General features: G+C 46.9%; 2 protein-coding genes across 2 annotated transcripts; both read right to left on the bottom strand.

The window, feature by feature from the left end:
- On the bottom strand, window positions 520-12334 carry LOC110259967 (spermatogenesis-associated protein 31E1-like). The gene is made up of 2 exons (XM_021087088.1): window positions 8501-12334; window positions 520-7782 (listed from the first exon to the last, which is right to left on the bottom strand). Exon 2 carries the CDS (start codon window positions 3793-3795, stop codon window positions 2827-2829), a length of 969 nt encoding a protein of 322 aa, XP_020942747.1. The 5' UTR covers window positions 3796-7782; window positions 8501-12334; the 3' UTR covers window positions 520-2826.
- On the bottom strand, window positions 4296-6522 carry LOC110260117 (spermatogenesis-associated protein 31E1-like). Its single transcript, XM_021088388.1, is given in 2 exon segments — window positions 4296-5879; window positions 5881-6522. Coding segments are annotated over 2 exon segments (2226 nt in total).

Below are 19712 nucleotides of genomic sequence, written 5' to 3'. Positions count from 1 at the left end.
AATACTAAGCAGTAAATACAAATACACTAGAGGATGTAATCGAAGTGTTACCAAAAATTGTCTCATTCGTGATAAGCTTCATGTGTTTGATAATATGGCTGCTTTCATTGCAAAATAAAGCCAACCTCACAAACCTAACACAAGCTCTTCTGTACAGAATCACTTGGCTGTCTGCAAGCTAGCAAAGAGGCGTCAGATGCTTCTCTGCTGCTTCATTTCATCCTGGATCCCACTTGCCATAGGCCTCCCTACCTCAGGTTTCCAAAGGAAAGAAGTCACTTTGAGCATAGGAACTTGTCCCCCCAAAAATGAAGCATGAGACCCCTGAGGCCATTGGACTGAATGGGAACTGAAACTGGACAAATAGTTTCCCTCATTCGATGCCAACAGAGTTTGGCTCCTTTTCCAAATTTGTCGTTCTCTCAACTGTGAGTCAGAGCTCAAGCTAATGAAATCCTGGGAAGGAAAGGATTTTGCAGGTTTTCATGGGGAATCTAATTCTTTTTTTTTTTTTTTTTAGAAGTAATTAACAAATACACAAGAATTTTCTTGGTGTGTGGGGTCCACTGGTGTCAGCCTCCTTCACTGTCAGTTTGCTGTGTGGCTTGGGATCTGCTCAGGGTCTGTCTCTGGGTGGCTGGCTCAGGCTTTGGTTTGAGGTCCCTCTGTGCTCTTGGTGGAGCACTGGGTGCCTCTGTGTGGACCTCATGGATCTGTGTGCGGGTCTCGGAGATTTCTCTTCCCTGAGAGTGGGCTCTGTATGAGGTTCCTGGGGGAGGTTTCTCTGTGTGAAGTCTGTATCATCTCTGACAGGTCTCAGTGAGGGTCTCTCAGAGGTCTCTGGGTGAAGTCTGTGTATCTTCTCCATGAGCTCTCTGTGGGGGTCTGTCAGGGGTCTCTGTGGAGGTCTCTCTATATGATCTCTGAGAGGTCTCTGTGCAGGTCTCAAGGGGTCTCTGTGTGGGACTCTTGGTGGCGGGCTTCCCATTGCTGGCCTTCGGATCTTATGGCAGGAGAAGGGCAGAGAGACTTGCCCCTTCTTGTTTCTTGCTGTTCTCTCAGTGTCGCCATCTGTGTCATTTCTGACAGGAGCCAGCTCCCCCCACCCCCAGCCCCACCTCTCAGTGCCCCTGAGAGGACACAGCAGTGGCCAGTCTCAGGTCCCGCTCTGGGCCACCCTCTCCTGAGCTCCCGAGGGTGTGCTCTGCTCTGGGTCCTGGTCCCTTCCCTGGTCCTGACTGCGCTATCACTGCTGTGTCCACCCTGGAGGATGGGGCCCTGAGGCAGGACCTGGCTCCAGGAAGAAACCTGTGCCTGCTCCCCCCTCCTCCGTGGGTCCTGGGCCCACATGTTGGGTCCTGACAGGCATGGGGCAGGGCCCTTCCTGCTATCACCTGGATCGGGTCCCCTCCTGGAGAAGGTCCCTCCACCGTGGGAGTGACCATGACACAAAGCACCGAGGGCTCTAGAGAACTGCCCTGGTCCCCCAGCTTCCCGTGTGCACGGTCAGGGAGGGGACCCAATGCGCCCTCCTGCCCTGCAGGTCACTTCCTCCCTACTGTGTGACAAGTCCTGTCTGCTGGCCCTTCTCCCTCGGGGCTCTGGAGTGAGCAAGGCTGCTGCCAGGTGACACTTGCTAGAACCCTAGGACAGTCCCTGGCCTCTTAAGTGCCTGGGAGCCTCCTAGGGCCATGTATGTAGGTAAAGGTCACAGATTGCGAGTCTGTCCGGAGCTGCCCCTGCCGTGAAAGCTGATGAGATCATGGTGGGGAAGTGACCCGCCCTGTTGAGGCTCTGCTGCCTCCATGAGCCTCCCCCGCACCTCCATGAAGGAGCTACAGGCATCCTTCCTCTGGGCTCTGGGAGCTGGAGGAGCAGGGAGGCTCTGGGGTAGGGCCACCAAGAGCCAACTTCTCCTCTCTGGGCCAGAGATGTGGTGGGACACCAGAGGCTCCTTGGTCACTGCACCTTGCCTGCATCCCAGCCTGGGCACCTCTTCCACTTGCCTCCTTCCCGGCATCCCAGCCTGGGGCACAGTGTCCTCTAACAGGTGGTGAGGTGACAGCACACATGGTCATGGCCCTGCTTGTCCCCCAGGGGATATGGGCCCTGTGAGCAGGAGGAGTGGACAGGCCCTCAGTGGCCTCAATGGTCCCCACCCTCCCCCTGCACCCTCACAGATGGGACTGCCTGGTCCTTGTCCTTGCCGCTGCTCCAGAGCCTGAGAAAGGCAGAGAGAGGGTGACCTCCTGGGCCATCTCCCCCCCAGCTCCCTCAGCCAGAGGAGAAGCTTCCCAGGTGGATGTCATCTCTGCCCACCAAGGCCTGCCCACCCCTGCCCGCACCCCAGCGCTGCCCCCAAATGCCCTCCTTATTCTGACATGGGAACTGGTCTCTGATACTTGTTGGAGCCTGAGGGGCATTTCAGCCTCTGCCACCCACCCCCGTCCCCTACAGCCACACAAGTTCAAGGTAGACAGCGGGAGAGGATGGCTGAGCCAGATGGTAGCGTGGGGGGAAGTCTTCCAGGTTGCGTTCCCCTGCCATGTCCTGAATGCTGTCGCTTGCTTTGGTAATTCTGGTATTAGGGGAGCTTCAGGTGCAACCAGGGAACTGGGGGCGAGCATTCCACCTTGGGGCCAGCCTCCCTCTATGGCCCTGTCCCTTCTGGAAGCCAAAGCAGACACCTGGGAAAAGTGGACCCTGATCCCATCCCCTCCCCCTGCAGGCACAGACAGAAATCGCCACCTCTTGTGGGAAAGAAACATATTTGGGGAAACAATGAACATTATGGTAGGAATAAGCCATTGGCACATAGAGGATGTGCTACCATGAGGGAGAAACAGGTTTCCTTAGCATGGACTGAATTTTCCTATCAGGCAAAGCTTGAGGAGCACACCCTGGTTGACCAGCAGATGCACATTTTTGAGGAGAGCATGTCGGGTGATGGTGCAGATGGCCTGAGGTACCTGCCGCTATTGGTCCCTGCTGGCAGGGTCTGCCTGGGGTCCCCAGGTCCTTGGGTGGGGAGGTCCACTTGCCACCCTTGTCTTTGGTACCCCCACTGTTGAGAGAGCTGTGGTCCTTGGGGGTGGTTTGGCGACTGTGAACTCGACTTCTCAACAGTCTTTTCTGTTCTAAGAAGGCGTGAACCTTCTGGTAGTGAGACTGCCCCCCTGCTGGGGGCTGGAGCCGCTGTGTGTGCTGGTTTAACTCTGAGGGCTGGAGGTCTTGACGAAGCCCCAGTTGCTCTCCCAGGATCTGTCCAATAACAGTTCCAGTCACCTCAGCTTCTGGAGCCCCAGATCCCCCTTGCACTGGTTCCTGGCATGGAGCAGTGAGTGATACTGGCTTGCCTTTTTGAGGGACTGTTTCCATTCCTTTACCTTTTTTATGGGGACTTACACACTGCAGAAAGCGCTTCATCCTTCTTCTGAAGTAGCTTTCCAGTAAAATCTGTTGCTTCCCTGGAGAGAACGGGAGGTCTTTGCTCCCAAGGGACTCTCCTCTTTCCTTGACCTTGGGAGGATGGCTCACACCATTGGCTTGGGAAGCCCTTAGACCTGAAAACTTTTCTTCATACTCTTCTGGTTGGAGCCTTGTAAGTCCCCTCTGCTCATCATTTGGAGCAAACCTCTCTCTCCAGCTCTTTCTTTGTTTATGTGCTTTTGGCTTGGGCCTCTTGAAGCCCTGCCACTCCTTAGCTGGGGCAAACATCTCTCTCTGGCCATTTGTTTCATTGTCATCTTCTGGTAGGAGCCACTCACAGACCTCCTCCTCATCATCTGAGACCATCTGGCCCTTACATGGGTCACTTTTGGGTTTGGGGGTTGCTGTTGTCCCTGGCTGCTCTTTGAGTTTTTGTGCTCTTCTGGTTGGAGCCTCATAAATCCCCTCCACTCATCAGTTGGGGCAAGCATCACACCCTGGCTATTGTATGGGTCCCTAAGTTTTGGTTTTGTGGATTTCTGCTGCCCTTGGCTGCTCTGTTCGCTCCCTTTGGGGTCGTATGGTAACTGGGAAGCTGGCCTGTCTTCACTAGCATATTCTCTCTGGAAATTGGACAGGGAGCTCTGAGAAGCCAAGATGTCTGAAGCAAGGCGCACATCAGTGTGAGAGTCTTGAAGGAGCACAGTGGTGACAGCATCCTGGAGGAGCATGCCAGTGGCATAGTCTTGGAGGAGGACATCTGTGTGAGTATCTTTAAGGTCCTCATCGGTGGCATGGCCTTGAGGCTGATTCTTTGCCTCTACCAGACCTCTCCGTTCAAACTTACTAGCCACCTGTGTTTTAAGTCAAGGCTCCTTTGGGTCTTGGGTCATTGGCTTTGTCAGCGGTGATAGGCTTGTGCTAGTGGCTGGAAACCCGGATTTTCTCAGATCTGCCTCCGAGGTTTGAGAGTTGGCCAGCACACTGGGTCCCAAGATAACTTCCCCAGCAGGGTCCTCCCCAGTCTCCATGGCCTCCACTGCCTCCATGGCCTGTTTGGCCATTGAAGATGGGGACGTTAAGTCCATCTCCAGTACCGAGGCACTATGGCAGAGGTCTTTGTAGGTCTGAGCCAGACACCTTTCCCTGGATTTCCTCCTGGTCATTGGTGAAGTTGGACTGGGCCCTGAGAAATTCCCCACCGGCAGGATTCCGCCCCTGTGTTTGCGTGGGGGCTTGGGAGGAGGCGTCCTTCTCTCCTGCCCAGTCAGAGGGGCCTCTGAGGGCTCGTGGCTGACTCCAGGTAGAGGCCTGCCCAGGGCGCCGTGGACTTGCCTAGCTGCAGGTGAGGGGGCAGGCAGGGGACTCAGCAGGGTGGGAACGGACACTCTTGTTAGCACGTTCTCTCCCTGATGGGGCTGAGGTTTTCCCAAGACCTTGGAAACGTTGGCTTTGGAGTGTTCCCTGGGTTGCTGGGTGACTGAGGGGGAAAAGGTACACCTTGGAAGGGGTGAGGGCTGAGCCCCACTTGGCTTGAGATATATGGGTTCAAAAGCCTGGGTAGGAAAGCCCCACCTGTACCTTACCCTCAGCCTCATAATATGTACTTCCAGCATCTGTCGAATGCCAGGACTAAGAAAGGAAAGCTGCCTGGAGGTGTTTACACAGGGCTTCCAATACTTCAAGGATGCTGGATTTCGGATTTCCTTGTGACTGTGGGACTTAGGAAGAGACTGGTTGGAAGCAAGCCAGGATCGCCGTACAGTCACAGGGATCAAACCCTTATGAATCTGCTGCACCTTTTTGCTCAGATGGACTTTCAAGGTTCTTTCTAGATGTCTTCTATCTGGAACCCTGGGGAAACACTTTGCAGAGTCCCTCTGCAAGGATCTTTCTGCCACCATGTCAGAGTTCATTTCCAGAAACGTGTCTGGGAGGCTGGTCCTGGAGAGATCTTTTGAGACCCTACTGAGACATGGCTCTAGAGCCTTGATGAACTCCTTGCCTAGTTGGATGGTCATTTGGCATCTCCTCTGGGATCTGGTAGTGCTCCTGGACCTTGTCTTATATGGGTCCAGGCCACTACTGCCTGTGAGACTAGAGGGCTGCCTGGGTCCTTGTCGGCCCTGTGCTGCATGCATGTCTACCAGTGGGCACTGAAATGGATTCAGTTCCAGAGACAGTGGGATCCCGAGAGACAGGCCCCTCTCTTTTTGATTTTCAGTGAGCCTCTTTTGAAGCTGTTGCTTCTGCAGCCAGGAGCATGCCAGAGGTTGCGTTTCAGCTGGGGTGAAATAGAGTGCCTTCTTCTGGAATGTTGGGCAATATAGCCCAAGGGTCCCCAGCTGGGGTGGAGCAGAAGGTGGTCTGAACAGGAGAGAGACAGTGGGAGGAAGTGCTAGGCATGGGTCTGAGCCAGGAAGAGGGCCTGGGACTAAGGCAAGTTTTGAGTCAAAGGCTGGGGTTGGGCCTCAGAGCAGGGCAAGAAGGAGTCCTGGGAAAAACCTTCAGATAGTCTCGGTGGCGTGGGTTGTGGAAAGCCACTAGAGATTCCATAGAATAAAACGGGGGAGCCTGTAGTTGAGAAGAGCTCCAAGGGACAAAAGCAGTAGCCACCAATGCCTCGCTGTGCAGAGAGGGGAGACCCCAGAAGAGCTGGCTGTGTGTGCACTCAAAGTGGTCCCTCAAGACCCCGAGGTATAAGAACTGCTGAGGACCGGGCAGCAGCTCTGCTTTGTCTTTATGTTCCCAAAGGATGGAGGGGTTGTAGCATCCTGCTGCCCACTCAGTGATGTCCATATCATCCCTAAAGAGCTCAGGGGGTAGTCTGAGCTCCTTTGTTTTGAAAATGACCCATATTTTCCTCTCTCTTTCTGAATCTTTAGTTCTATCCTCTTGCTGATGAAGGATCTCCAGCAGCCTCTGGATATGTGGGCTGACAAGTGAGGGTCTGCTCGTCTCTCCGCAGCTGTCTGTGGGGCTTTTCCAGTTGGAGGCCTCTGGTGAGGTGGGCTCTTGCTGGGCCTCCTGCTTGGATGAGGTGGGGAAGAATAAGGCCTTGGTGGTCTCCCACCAGCACGACAGGAATGACATGGGACAGCTAGCGAGGCCAAGACCCAGATGGCTTGGATGGTAGATGCCCAAAAGGAGTTACCTGGAGGTGAGCACTTTGCGACAGGACCCTGTGGGATGCTCTTGATGTTGCATTGGTCTTGAGGGTCTGCTGCCAGGATGGAGGCCAGAGGGGGAGGGCTCTGGGTCAGAGGAGCCCGGGAAGCTGATGGGGACATGGTAGGAACAGCCTCTTGTGCAGGCTCCCTGCATGGCTGCTGGGCTCCAGCAGGCACTACCTGGCACACCTCGCCAAGGGGGTCTGGACGTGAATAGCAGTGAAAGCGGCCCCTGTCAGGGACTCTGCGCAGGTGGTTGCAGGAGACAAGAGGCACAGGCTCTAGGCAGGAGCCGACAGGGCCAAGGCAGGGGTAGGCACCTGCAGCCACGACCCCCCACAGCCCCCACGCTGACTTCACAGTGCACCTGTTGTCCCTCCCCTTGGGGCTTGAGCTGAACCCTGCTGCCATGGCTCCCCTTCCCAGGTCAGCCCCAGGCTGCCTGCAGCCCTAGGGTCACACCCTGAGCCCTGGAAGGAAGGAGAACCCAGGAGAGAAAGGAAAGATTCTTTACCTTTGCAGATGTGCCATCAGGCCCCAAACCCATCCCAGCTGTTGCAGACCATCTCTGCAGGCTGGAAATCAGGACACTGGGTCATGGTGGTGAAGGCAAGGGCATGAGGGTTTTACAGGAGGCTGGTCCCTTTAGGGACACTTTTGGGAGACTGGAACCCAAGCACCAGTGTCCAAGGCCACACAAATCCTGACAGTGATGGAGAAGCTCCCAGACAGTTTTCTCATTGGCAAAGTGCTTCCATATCTATTACCCCTGGCCGCCCTCACAAGCTCCCTGGATGTGCGGAGGTGGGGGGGAGGGAGCAGGGAGACCTCACAGAGGAATCCCAGCCATGTGAAACCACTTGTTCTCAGTCCAATCTGGAGGATCCACCTCCCAATCCAGGCACTCCTGGTCCAAGACAGCCCACACGCCCCTGCTGGGTCAGGCCCTTTCCCAGGCTCCTCACAGCTTCATTCTGCAAAAGGATCTGGTTCCTGCTTTCCTTTGCTGAGGATTCTGTTCCCTGCTGCTGGCATCCTTATAGACCAAGGAGCTGGTCCCTCAGGGCCGGGAGAGATGGAAGCAGACTCTCAGGGCGCACAGGGCTGAACATGGAAGCTTACCTTTCAAAGCGCTCTGTCTCATGCTCCTCCTCCTCCTCCTCCCCAGCGGCTCTATTTGTTGCTGAGAAACAGAAAAAAAAAAAAAAAAAAAAGGAGGGGCTGGTTCCCACTTCTCACTCTGCCTTCTCTAAAGCATCAAACACTCAAGACACTCCACAACCAGGCATAATAGGACTTTCTACATTGAACTAATGGAGCTCTGTGGGCTTTCTTTTCTTTCACTCATTTTTAAAGTGAATACAAATATTCTGTGTTCCTTCATTGAAGAACACAAGGAAGGATTTTCTAAGAGATCTACTCTGGATTTCTTGCGTCACTGTTCCTCTGCTCAAGAAACACACATCTCAGGTCTCTGCCCTCCGAGGTGGGGCCCCACCTGCTCAGAGGCTCTCAGAGCCTCAGCACTGCCCTCAGACGAGCCCTTGTTCAAGACCCTTGTTCGTGGCTGGTGAACAAGTGCTCAGGAGCTTGACCTGTGGCTGAGATGGAACTCTTAGTATCCAGTCCTTGGCCGCTGGTCACTGCATTTGGGACTAGCCCTGGAGCCCTCTCCCCTCCTGGGACACCTGGTCTGAGATCTTTGGCCAGAAATCCCAGCGCCCACTCTATTCCCTGTCAGGCCTGGCTTGTCCCTAGAGGGATGGTGTGTGTTGTTTCCTGAGAATAGATGTCCTCTTCTTTCCCATCTCAGGAGTCTCTCTAGTGGCTTCAGAAAAGTGAAAGTCATACTAGAAAAGAGAGACTCATGTGCTCTTGGGTCTGGGCCCCGGGTTCCTTACCTTCCTGATGCTCCCGTGTGTCCTAGGTGGTAGTGAGGACGGATCACTCCTGAGGTAGGGGAGTAGTAGGAAGAAGAGCCCCAGTCTACACACCAAGGCGAGGATGGTTTCATCCACCCAGGAATCGGGACTGGGGCGCCACGAAAGAGCACAAATATTTTTCACAAAAGAGCGGAGAGTCTTTGTCTCTTCACAAGACTTTCACAGGAAATAACACTGTTACCCTCAGGCAACTGAACCCTGTGAATGACCTGGCAGTTAGAGCCCCAGGCTCATACCACAGAACTGCAGCCACATCACAAAGGGCTCTTGAGGGTGGGGGAGGGGACAGGAGGGGAGGAGGCTGGGCCAGCGCCCCTCCCCTGCCACCCAGCCCCTCAGCTCTCTCCTTCCAGCCTCTTGGGCCTTCTAGACCTCAATCAATTTTCGGATCATTTCACCTGAAAGCCAGGTATTTCCTGGTTCCGCAGGTCTCTTGGAGATCTTGGCTTGAACCCACCTATTTCTTAGCCTTTGAAAGTCTGATCCTCTCCCAGGCATTTGGCTGTTGCCCAGAGACACATATATAAACCGTCAGCATCTCCTCTGTCTGCAATCTCATCCTTTTCTCACCTTACCTGTTTACATAGAAGTTGTACTTCCTCAGCAGATTTCAATGATACCACACAGTATTATCAGCTCATGTTGTACATTAGATCCCAAAACCTTCATTTCATAACGAAGTCTGTGTCAGGGAGCAACCGTTAGGGAGTGTCCTTATGGCCCTGCTCAGCCACTGGTGGGCGTTGCGGTGGGCCCTTCCCCCAAGCAAGCGACAGGGAGTGACCATGGGCCCCTCCCTCTCTCCCCTTCCCTCTGGATAAGCAGAGCCTGAATTGGGACTGAGGCAAGATGGGTTTTTGAGACACGGGTCTGCCATCTTGTCGGTCAGCCATCTTTCCGCTTAAAGTTGCTATTCCTTGTCTCAAAAACTCGTCTCCGAATTTATTGGCCTGTCGAGCGGCACACACAGCAGACTTGGGTTGGGTATCATCTGTACCCTGTTACTGGCCTCTTATTTCCCTCAACCCTGCCCCTGGCAACCACCTCTCTGTTTCTATGAGTCTGACTTTTCCTGGTAGATTTCACATGGAAGTGATAAGGCGCTGTTTTTGTCTTTGTCTGGCCTATTTGCCTTAGCAGGATGTCCTTTAGATTCCTCCACATGGTTGCAAATCTTAACTCTGTTTTTCCCATGTGGTAAGTTTTTGACGTTCCTCAACCCAGAAATGGAATCTTATTTTATCCTGACTTAACGTTGAATATTTAATTTGTGATTGTTTCCATCCACCTTTGTTCTTCACTCAGAACAACTGACACAAAAATTCAAACAAATGACGTATTACTTAAAATTTACAAAACTCCATATAATAGAAAGATAAGTAAGTAATTAAACATCGAAACGATATGGTTTGTGTTAGTAGCATTTATACTTCTGAAGTTAGAAAAGCTTCACCAAGGCTTATGGGACATGCTGGACTCATACATACACACACACATACACATTTTGACAGGCCAGTGCAGTCATTTCAAATCCCAAAGTTAAGCGTGTCCTCGTGTTCTTTAAATTTTTGTGTGTGTATGGTCTTGACCATATTTCTTCTTACTCTGACCAGAATGGACAGTCTCCATTCTCCAAAGTCTAGAAACCTGTGTGGTACACCCAGAAGCTAGGGATAGTTTAATTGAACTCAAGTTCTATTCTTTAGAGTGGACACTCGGGCTGGAGGCCCGGGGCCTGGGTTTGAGTCATCTTAAGTAGCCTTTTCTGCTATCACCAGTGTGTTCTACGCATAGTCTCTTCTTCAGAGTACACAGTGCCTTCCCGCCTCTACCCTTCACACTCCCGGAGCCTCACATCTTGCTGGTACTGTATAGAAAGGGTACTTTGATTCTTATAGGAAATTCCCTTGTGATATCATTGGACATTGCTTTGGCAGGTGGAATTGGGTATTCATTTAGGGATTGTACTTTTTAATCACCACCTGGTGAGTTTTTCTTCATATATGAACTATTCATATGGCTGTACTGTCATGAACGTTCATGTTCAAGAACACATCTTTGGCATCTCCTGTTGCTTTTGATACAGTGTCTTCCCCCTTTATGACATTGTCCGTGGGGTATTACAGTCCCCAGTGTGGGCAACTAGGGTACCTGAGCAGTGTGGAGAGTCCTTCATTGGAATGAGTAGCATCAGTGGAGATCATGGTGGCTCCTGATTTCCGCTTCGTTTGCAAGGGCACTTGTGATGAAGATGTGGGTCTCCTCTTGACCGAGAAGATCAGGCTTAGGCACACAAGGAATCCACTTCCAATATGCTTCTGTGAGATAATAGACTCTATATTGGTCTCTGCCACCAGTGCCTGGCACCGAGCTCCTGAAACCCATGTAATTTCCTAGGTGATAGGTGTGTCTTTTTGTTCTTGTGAGGTGAGTCTGGGTGGGCTTCTGCATGGCTTCAGGATGAGGGTTGGTCAGCAGAAGATCAAACCATGATGGAGGCTTGAAAGTTTCAGCCCCCGCCCCATTCTCTTGAGAAGGAAGGACTAAAAATGGAGATGATGGTTGATCATGCCCAAATGAGGAAGTCCCCCCTGAAAAAATCCCCAAGTAAGAATTCAGAGAGCTTCCAGGTGGATGAATACCCCAACTCCATGGGGATAGAAACTCCTGAGCTTGAACCTCTCTCAGACATCACACTGTGTAACTCTTCATCTGGCTGTTCATTTGTATCTTTTGTCATATCCTTTAATAAGCTGGTAAATAGAAGTATTTCCTTGAATTCTGTGTGCACCTTTAGCAAATTAATGGAAAAGGGTGTCTTGGGCGTCACTTCATGAGTATAAATGATTAATTCTCTAAACTCCTTGGTACATATGAATGCTTGGATATTCAAATTTGTAGTTACTGGATAATTTCATATACACAGACATAGATTATGGAAAGACAGTATTTTAATTGATAAAAAGATAGTCTTGGTTTTACCAAAAGGGGTCTTGTATATGTTGCTCTTATTACTTCATGCTGGAATATTTACTTCTAATTTATGCCAATTTTTGATCATGGAATAATTCTTAGTAGTCACCAAAATCATGTTTAAGTGTTTAATTTAGTATCAAAAATATTCTCATTTTCACTATGCTGTTTTGCTGATGATATTTTTCTGAGTTATGTGTCTGTGTTTATGAGGGAAATGTGACTTTTCCTGCAATGAAAGGTTCCTGGCCCTGTTACCAGATATGCCATGACCTCCTCCACAGTCTTCCAGTTTGCCCCTTTCTTTGGTCTCAGCATCCTCTGCTATGAAACCCAATGCTGATGTCTGGATTGCAACACATTTAATTCTAGCAAGGGGGAAGGAATTCAAGAGGATGAGGGTCCTCTAGCACTGCTACCAATGAAGAAATGAAAGTTCCTGGGGAAATGGCAATGGACGCAAAAGCCATTAAAGAAAGTTTCTTTCATGAGGGCAAGGTTGTTTTCACATTCAAAAAAATCAATGTTTATTACATATCATGTTAACAAACTAAAGAAGAAAAATCAAATGATCACCTCAGTATATGCAGAAAATTTGATGTAATTCAGTATTGAAACTTCTTATCTTTATGTTGCATTCTATTCTTGAGCATTTGAATTTGGTTTCTTCTATTTAACGAACTCTAAAACCTAATCCTGTTCAGCATTTGTTCTAGGTTTCCATGTCCATTTTTATGAAGCCCTTAGGACATGTATTTTAAAATATAAATCAATAAGAAAAGTCTTACAGGAGTTCCTGTTGTGGCTCAGCACGTTCCAAACCAGACTAGTATCCATGAGGATGAAGGTTCAGTCCCTGGCCTTGCTTAGTGGATTAAGGATCTGGAGATGCTGTGAGCTGTGGTGTAAGTCGCAGATGTGCCTTGGGTCCCAAATTGCCATGGCTGTGGTATAGGCTGGCAGCTGCAGCTCTCATTAGACCCCTAGCCTGGGAATCTCCATATGCTGCAGGTGTGGCCCTGAAAAGAAAAAAGGTGGGGGGGAGAAAACTCTTCCAGAATATCTAATCCCAATAGAATTGTGTGTATCATAAAGAGGAGCCCTGGTATTAAAGACCCCTAAAAAGGTAGCCATATTACATTGGGTTATTTACCCGACATATATGAGGATTTCTATCTCTGTAATAATAACAGACAAAATATATAGGAATTGCCTGATGCTCAATTTTAAGGTGAATTTCAGAAAAACTCCCTTTCTCTCCTACTGAATCATTACTTATTTCAGTAGAATCTAGAGAAGTGATCAGAAGGCCATTAATGTACCACACATTTTATCTCCCTTTCCAGTTCTGGTGAGTTTGGTGTATCATTTAATGTTGTGATGACATTCAGTTGAGAAACTTAAGTTTCTTGTTTTTTGACAAGTAGGTTGAGTCGTAAAACTATAAGGTTTTTTTAATTTTATTAATTCAAGTGGTCAACAGATTATCTGATTCATTCAGATAATACACTGCATAGCTGTGGATCTCTTTCTATTTTTTTATTACTCAAATAAATTTATCATATCTGTAGTTGTATAATGATCACAACAGTCCAATTTCACAAGATTTCTATCCCACAACCCAAGCACATCCCCCCACCTCCAAACTGTCTCCTCCAGAGACCATAAGTTTTTCAGTGTCTGTGAGTCAGCATCTGTTCTACAAAGAAGTTCAGTCTGTCCTTTTTTCAGATTCCACATGTCAGTGAAAGCATTTGATGTTGGTGTCTCATTGTATGGCTGACTTCACTTAGCATGATAGTTTCTAGGTCCATCCATGTTGCTAAAAATGCTGGTATTTCATTCCTTTTAATGGCTGAGTAATATTCCATTGTGTATATGTACAACATCTTCAGGATCCACTCCTCTGTCGATGGACATTTAGGTTGTTTCCATGTCTTAGCTATTGCAAACAGTACTGCAATGAACATCAGAGTACATGTGTCTTTTCAAGTCATGGTTTTCCCTGGATAGATGCCCAGGAGTGGGATTGCTGGATCAAATGGTAGTTCTATGTTTAGTTTTCTGAGGAATCTCCATAGTGTTTTCCACAGTGGTTGCACCACTTTACAATCCCACCAACAGTGTACTAGGGTTCCTTTTTCTCCACACCCTCTCCAGCACTTAATGTTTGTAGACTTTTTGATGATGGTCATTCTGGCTGTTGTAAAGTGGTACCTCATAGTGGTTTTGATTTGCATCTCTCTAAGAATGAGTGATGCTGAACATCTTTTCATGTGTTTTTTGGCCATCTCTATGTCTTCTTTGGAGAATTGTCTGTTTAGATCTTCGGCCCATTTGTTGATGGGGTTGTTTGTTTTTTTTGTTGTTGTTTTTTGTTTTTTGTTTTTTTGGTATGGAGCTGCAGAAGGTGTTTATAAATTTTGGAGATTAATCCCTTGTCTATCGATTCACTTGCAAAGATTTCCTCCCATTCTGTGGGCTGTCTTTTTGTTTTGCTTAAAGTTTCCTTTGCAGAAACTGTAGTTTGCTTAGGTCTCATTTGGTTATTTTTGTTTTTATTGTCATTACTCTTAAGAGGTGGATCTGAGAAGATGTTGCTGTCATTTATGCCAGAGAGGATTTGGCCTATGTTTTCCTCTAAGAGTTTGATAGTGTCTGGTCTTATATCTAGGTCTTAAATCCATTTGGAGTTGATTTTTGTGTATGGTGTTAGGGAGTGTTCTAATTTCATTCTTTTCCATGTGGCTGTCCAGTTTTCCCAGCACCACTTATTGAACAAGCTGTCCTTTCTCCATTGTATATTCTTGCCTCCTTTGTCATAGGTGAGTTGGCTGTAGGTGTGTGGGTTGAATTCTGGGCTTTCTATCCTGTTCCACTGATCTCTATCTCTGTCTTTGTGCCAGTACCATGCTGTTTTGATGACTGTTGCTTTGTAGTATAGTCTGAAGTCTGGGAGCCTGATTCCTCCAGCTCCATTTTTCTTTTTTCGGGATGTCTTTGGCTATTCTGGGTGTTTTGTGCTTCCAAACAGACTTTAAAATATTTTGTTCGAATTCTGTGAAAAATATCCTTGGTAATTTGATAGGGATTGCATTGAATCTGTATAATGCCTTGGGTAGTATAGTCATTTTGATAATATTAACTCTTCCAATCTATGAGCATGGTATATCTTTCCATCTATTTGTGTCATCTTTGATTTCTTTCATCAGTGTCTTATAGTTTTCAGAGTACAGGTCTTTTGTCTCTTTAGGTAGGTTTACTCCTAGGCATTTTATTCTTTTGGATGCGATGGTAAACGGGATGGCTCCCCTAATTTCTCTTTCTGATCTTTCATTGTTAGTGTATGGAAATACTGTCAATTTCTGTGTATTAATTTTGTATCCTGCGACTTTGCCAAATTCATCGATGAACTCTAACAGTTTTCTGGTAGAGACTTTAGGATTCTCTAGGTATAGTATCATGTCATCTGCAAATAGTGATAGTTTTACTTCTTCCTTTCCAATTTGGATTCCTTTTATCTCTTTTACTTCTCTGATTGCCATGGCTAGGACTTCCAAAACTCTGTTGAAGAGTAGTGGTGAGAGTGGACATCCTTGTCTTGTTCCTGATCTCAGCAGGAATTCTTTCAGCTTTCCACCATTGAGAATGATGTTCGCTGTGGGTTTGTCATATATGGTCTTTATTATGTGGAGGTAGGTTCCCTCTGTGCCCACTTTCTGAAAGGTTTTTATCAGAAATGGGTGTTGGATTTTGTCAAAGGCTCTTTCTGCATCTATTGAGAGGATCATATGGTTTTTATTCTTCAGCTTGTTAATGTGGTATATCACACTGTTTGATTTGTGGATATTGAAGAACCCTTGCATCCCTGGGATAAATCCTACTTGATCATGATGCACAATCCTTTTAATGTATTGTTGGGCTCGGTTTGCTAGTATTTTGTTGAGGATTTTTGCATCTGTGTTCATCAGTGAAATTGGTGTGTAGTTTTCTCTTTTTTTGTGGTATTTGTCTGGTTTTGGTATCAGAGTGATGTTGGCTTCATAGAATGAGTTTGGGAGTATCCCTTCCTCTGCAATTTTTTGAAATAGTTTCAGAAGGACAGGTGTTATCTCTTTTCTACATGTGAAGCCATCTGGTCCTGGACTTTCGTTTGTTGGAAGTTTTTAAATCACAGTTTCCATTTCAGTTCTTGTGATTGGTCCATTCATCTTTTCTATTTCATCTTCGTTTAGTCTTGGAAGATTGTACTTTTCTAAGAATTTGTCCATTTCTTCAATGTTTTCCATTTTATTGGCGTATAGTTGCATATAGTAGTCTCTTATGATCCTTTGTAATTCTGTGATGTTCATTGTTACTTCTCCTTTTTCATTTCTAATTTTATTGATTTGAGTCCTCTCTCTTTTTTGCTTGGTAAGTCTGTCTAGGGGTTTATCAATTTCGTTGATCTTTTCAGAGAACCAGCTTTTCGTTTCATTGATCTTTTCTATGGTTTTCTTCATTTCTATTTCATTGATTTCTGCTCTGATCTTTATGATTTTTTTTGCTTCTACTGACTTTAGGTCTTCTCTGTTCTTCTCTCTCAAGCTGCTTTAGATGTAAAGTTAGCTTGTTTATTTGAGCTTTTTCTTGTTTCCTGAGGTGCAGTTGTATTGCTATAAACGTTCCTCTTAGAACGGCTTTTGCTGCATCCCATAAGTTTGGAAGTGTCATATCTTCGTTGTCACTTGCTGCTAGGTATTTTTTAATTTCCTCTTTGATTTCTTCATTGATCCATTGGTTGTTTAGTAGCATGTTGTTTCATCTCCATGTGTTTGTGTTTTTTGCAGTTTTTTTCTTATTGTTGATTTCCAGCCGAATAGTGTTGTGGTGGGAAAAGAAGCTTGATATGATTTCAATTTTCTTAAAGTTACCAACGTTGGATTTGTAGCCCAGGATGTGATCAATCTTAGAGACTGTTCCTTGTGAGAAAAATGTGTATTCTGTTGTTTTTGGATGGAATGTCCTATAAATACCCATTAAGTCCATCTGGTCTAATGCTTCATTCAGGGCCTGTGTTTCCTTATTGATTTTCTGTCTGGATGATCTGTTCATTGCTGTAAGTGGGGTGTTTACATCCCCCACTGTTAATTGTGTTATTGTCGATTGGTCATTTTAAGGTTTTTAGCAGTTGCCTTATATATTGTGGTGAACCTATGTTGGGTGAGTAGATATTTAAAATTGTTATATCTTCTTCTTGGATTGATCCTTTGGTCATTATGTAATGACCTTTGCCTCTTAAAATATTCTTTTAAAGTCTATTTTGTCTGATATGAGTATTGCTCCTCCAGCTTTCTTTTGATCCCCGTTTGCATGAAATATTTTCTTCCATCCTCTCACTTTCAATTTGTATGTATCCCTAGAAGTGAAGTGGGTCTCCTGAAGATAGCATATATATGAGTCTAGTTTTTGTATCCATTCAGCCAGTCTTTGTCTTTTGGTTGCAGCGTTTAGTCCATTAACATTTAAGGTAATTATTGATATGTATGTCCCCATTGCCATTTTATTAATTGCTTTGGATTTGTTTTTGTTGCTCTTTTTTCTTTCCTCCTTCTCTTGTTCTCTCCTCTTCTGGTTTGATGACTATCTTTAGTGTTGTATTTGTGTTGATTTTTCTTTGTTTGGGTTTCAGTTGTAGATTTTTGGTTTGCAGTTATTCTGAAGTTTGAATATAAGAGTCTATATGTATATGAGATTGTTTTAAGTTGTTGTTTTCTTTTTTCTTTTTTTTTTTTTGTCTTTTTGTCTTTTGTCTTTTGTTGTTGTTGTTTGTTGTTGTTGTTGTTGCTATCTCTTGGGCCGCTTCCGCGGCATATGGAGGTTCCCAGGCTAGGGGTTGGATCGGAGCTGTAGCCACCGGCCTACGCCAGAGCCACAGCAACGCAGGATCCGAGCCGCGTCTGCAACCTACACCACAGCTCACGGCAACGCCGGATCGTTAACCCACTGAGCAAGGGCAGGGACCGAACCCGCGACCTCATGGTTCCTAGTCGGATTCGTTAACCACTGCACCACGACGGGAACTCCAAGTTGTTGTTTTCTTAATTGTAAGTTCATCTCCAGTGTCCTGCATTTGTACCCACCTCTTCTCATGATTTCTGATTTTGGTGGTATAATTGTGCATGATTTGGTATCTTACTGTATATATACCTTTACTGGTGAGCCTTATCATTTGTGTAATTTTTGTTTCCTGTTGCTGTCTTTTCTTTTCTGCCTAGAGAAGTTCCTTTAGTATTTGTTGTAAGGCTGGTTTAGTGTTGCTGAATTCTCTCAGCTTTTGCTTAGCTGTGAAGGTTTTGATTTCTCCTTCAAATCTGAATGAGAGCCTTGCTGGTAAAGTCATCTTGGTTGGAGGTTTTTTCCTTTCATCACGTGAAGTATATCTGCCACTCCCTTCTGGCCTGCACAGGTTCTCCTGAAAAATCTGCCAATAACCTTATTGGGGTTCCCTTGTACATTATTTGTTTCTTTTCCCTAGCTGCTTTCAAGATTTTTCTCTTTGTCTTTATAATTTTTGTCAGTTTGATGAATATGTGTCTCAGGGTGTTCCTCCTTGGGTTTATTTTATATGGTACTCGGTGTGCTTCCTGGATTTGAGTGAGTTGTTCCTTTCCCATGTGAGGGAAGTTTTCGACTGTTATCTCTTGGAATATTTTTTCTCTCCCCTTCTGTCTCTTTTCTTCTTCTGGCACCCCTGTAATACAGATATTGGTGTGTTTAATGTTGTCCAGAGTTCTCTGAGACTCTCTTCATTTGTTTTCAATCCTTTTTTTCTTTTCTGCTCCACATCAATAATTTCCACTAATCTGTCCTCCACCTCGCTTATTCATTTTTCTGACTCCTGTATTCTGCTCTTAGCTGCTTCTAGTGAATTTTTTATTTCAGTTATTGTATTTTGCATCTCTTCTTGTTTAATTTTTATATATTGTATCTCTGCTCAGTGTTTCCTGTAAGTTATCCATCTTTGCCTCCAATTTATTTCCATTGTCTTGCATCATCTTCAGCATCAACAATCTAAAGTCTTTTTCCTGGAGGCTGAGACTCTCCTCATCACTAGCTGATTTTCTGGGTTTTTCCTTTCTCCCTCATCTGAGTTATAGTTCTCTGTCTTTTCATTTTTATAGGTTTTTGGTGTGGTGACCATTTGACAGATAATAGAGTTGTAGCCTCTCTTATTTCTGGTGGCTGCCTCCCTTGTGGCTGAAGTCGGTATGGGAGGCTTCCTGATGGGAGGGGCTGATGCCAGCCCACTGGTAGGTGGAGCTGATTCTAATCCCTCTGGTGGGTGGGGCTTAGTGTCTGGATGGGATTAGAGGCAGCTGTGTGCCTGAGGGGTCTTTAGGTAGCCTGTTTACTGAGAGGCGGTCTGTGATCCCACCTGGATTGTTGTTTGCCCTGGGGCTTCTCAGAAGCTGACTGATGGGTGGGGTCAGGTTTTCCCAAAATGGCCAGGCTCCAGAGAAAGGCAGGCTGCTGAATATTCCTGAGAGCTTTGCTCTCAATATCCTTCCCACACAACAAGCCACATTCACCCCTGTTATCCCAGGATGTCCTCCAAGAACTGCAGTCAGGTTTGACCCAGATTCCTATGGAGACTTTGCTTTGCCCTGGGACCCAGTGCACGTGAAAATCTGTGTGTGCCTTTTAAGAATGGGGTCTCCATTTCCCCCAGTCCCATGGAGCTCCTGCGCACAAGCCCCACTGGCCTTCAATGCCAGATGCTCTGGGGGCTCTTTCTCCCAGTGCCAGATCCCCACACAAGAGTTTGATGTGGGGCTCAGAACTCTCAGTCCTGTAGATGAGTCTCTGTGAACCAGTTAGTTTCCAGTCTGTGGGGCTTCCCATCCGGGAGGTGTGGAGTTCTTTATATCACAAAATCGCCCCTCCTACCTCTTGATGGGGCCTCCTCTTTGTCTTCTGGAGTAGGATACATTTTTAAGGTTTCTGGTCCATTGGAGTGAAGATTGCTCATCCTTTAGTTGTGAATTTTGTTGTTTTTAGGAGAGAAGTTGAGCTCCAGTCCTTCTATTCTGCTGTCTTAATCCCCTTCTCCATACTGGACTTTTACTTCATTTTTTTTTTTCCTTTTTAGGGCCACACCAGAGCAGGTGGGTGCAGCACAGCGAGGTCCCAGCTCTGCCACCCTGGGAGGCAGAGG

The sequence above is a fragment of the Sus scrofa genome, chromosome 3, assembly GCF_000003025.6.
Source record: "Sus scrofa isolate TJ Tabasco breed Duroc chromosome 3, Sscrofa11.1, whole genome shotgun sequence".
In the NCBI taxonomy this organism is placed as follows: domain Eukaryota; kingdom Metazoa; phylum Chordata; class Mammalia; order Artiodactyla; family Suidae; genus Sus; species Sus scrofa.
This window is presented reverse-complemented; position numbering and strand designations above follow the sequence as displayed.

Excerpts from the sequence above, each read along its gene's own strand:
- LOC110259967 (XM_021087088.1), bottom strand. The coding sequence starts at position 3,795 with ATGGTCTCAGATGATGAGGAGGAGGTCTGTGAGTGGCTCCTACCAGAA.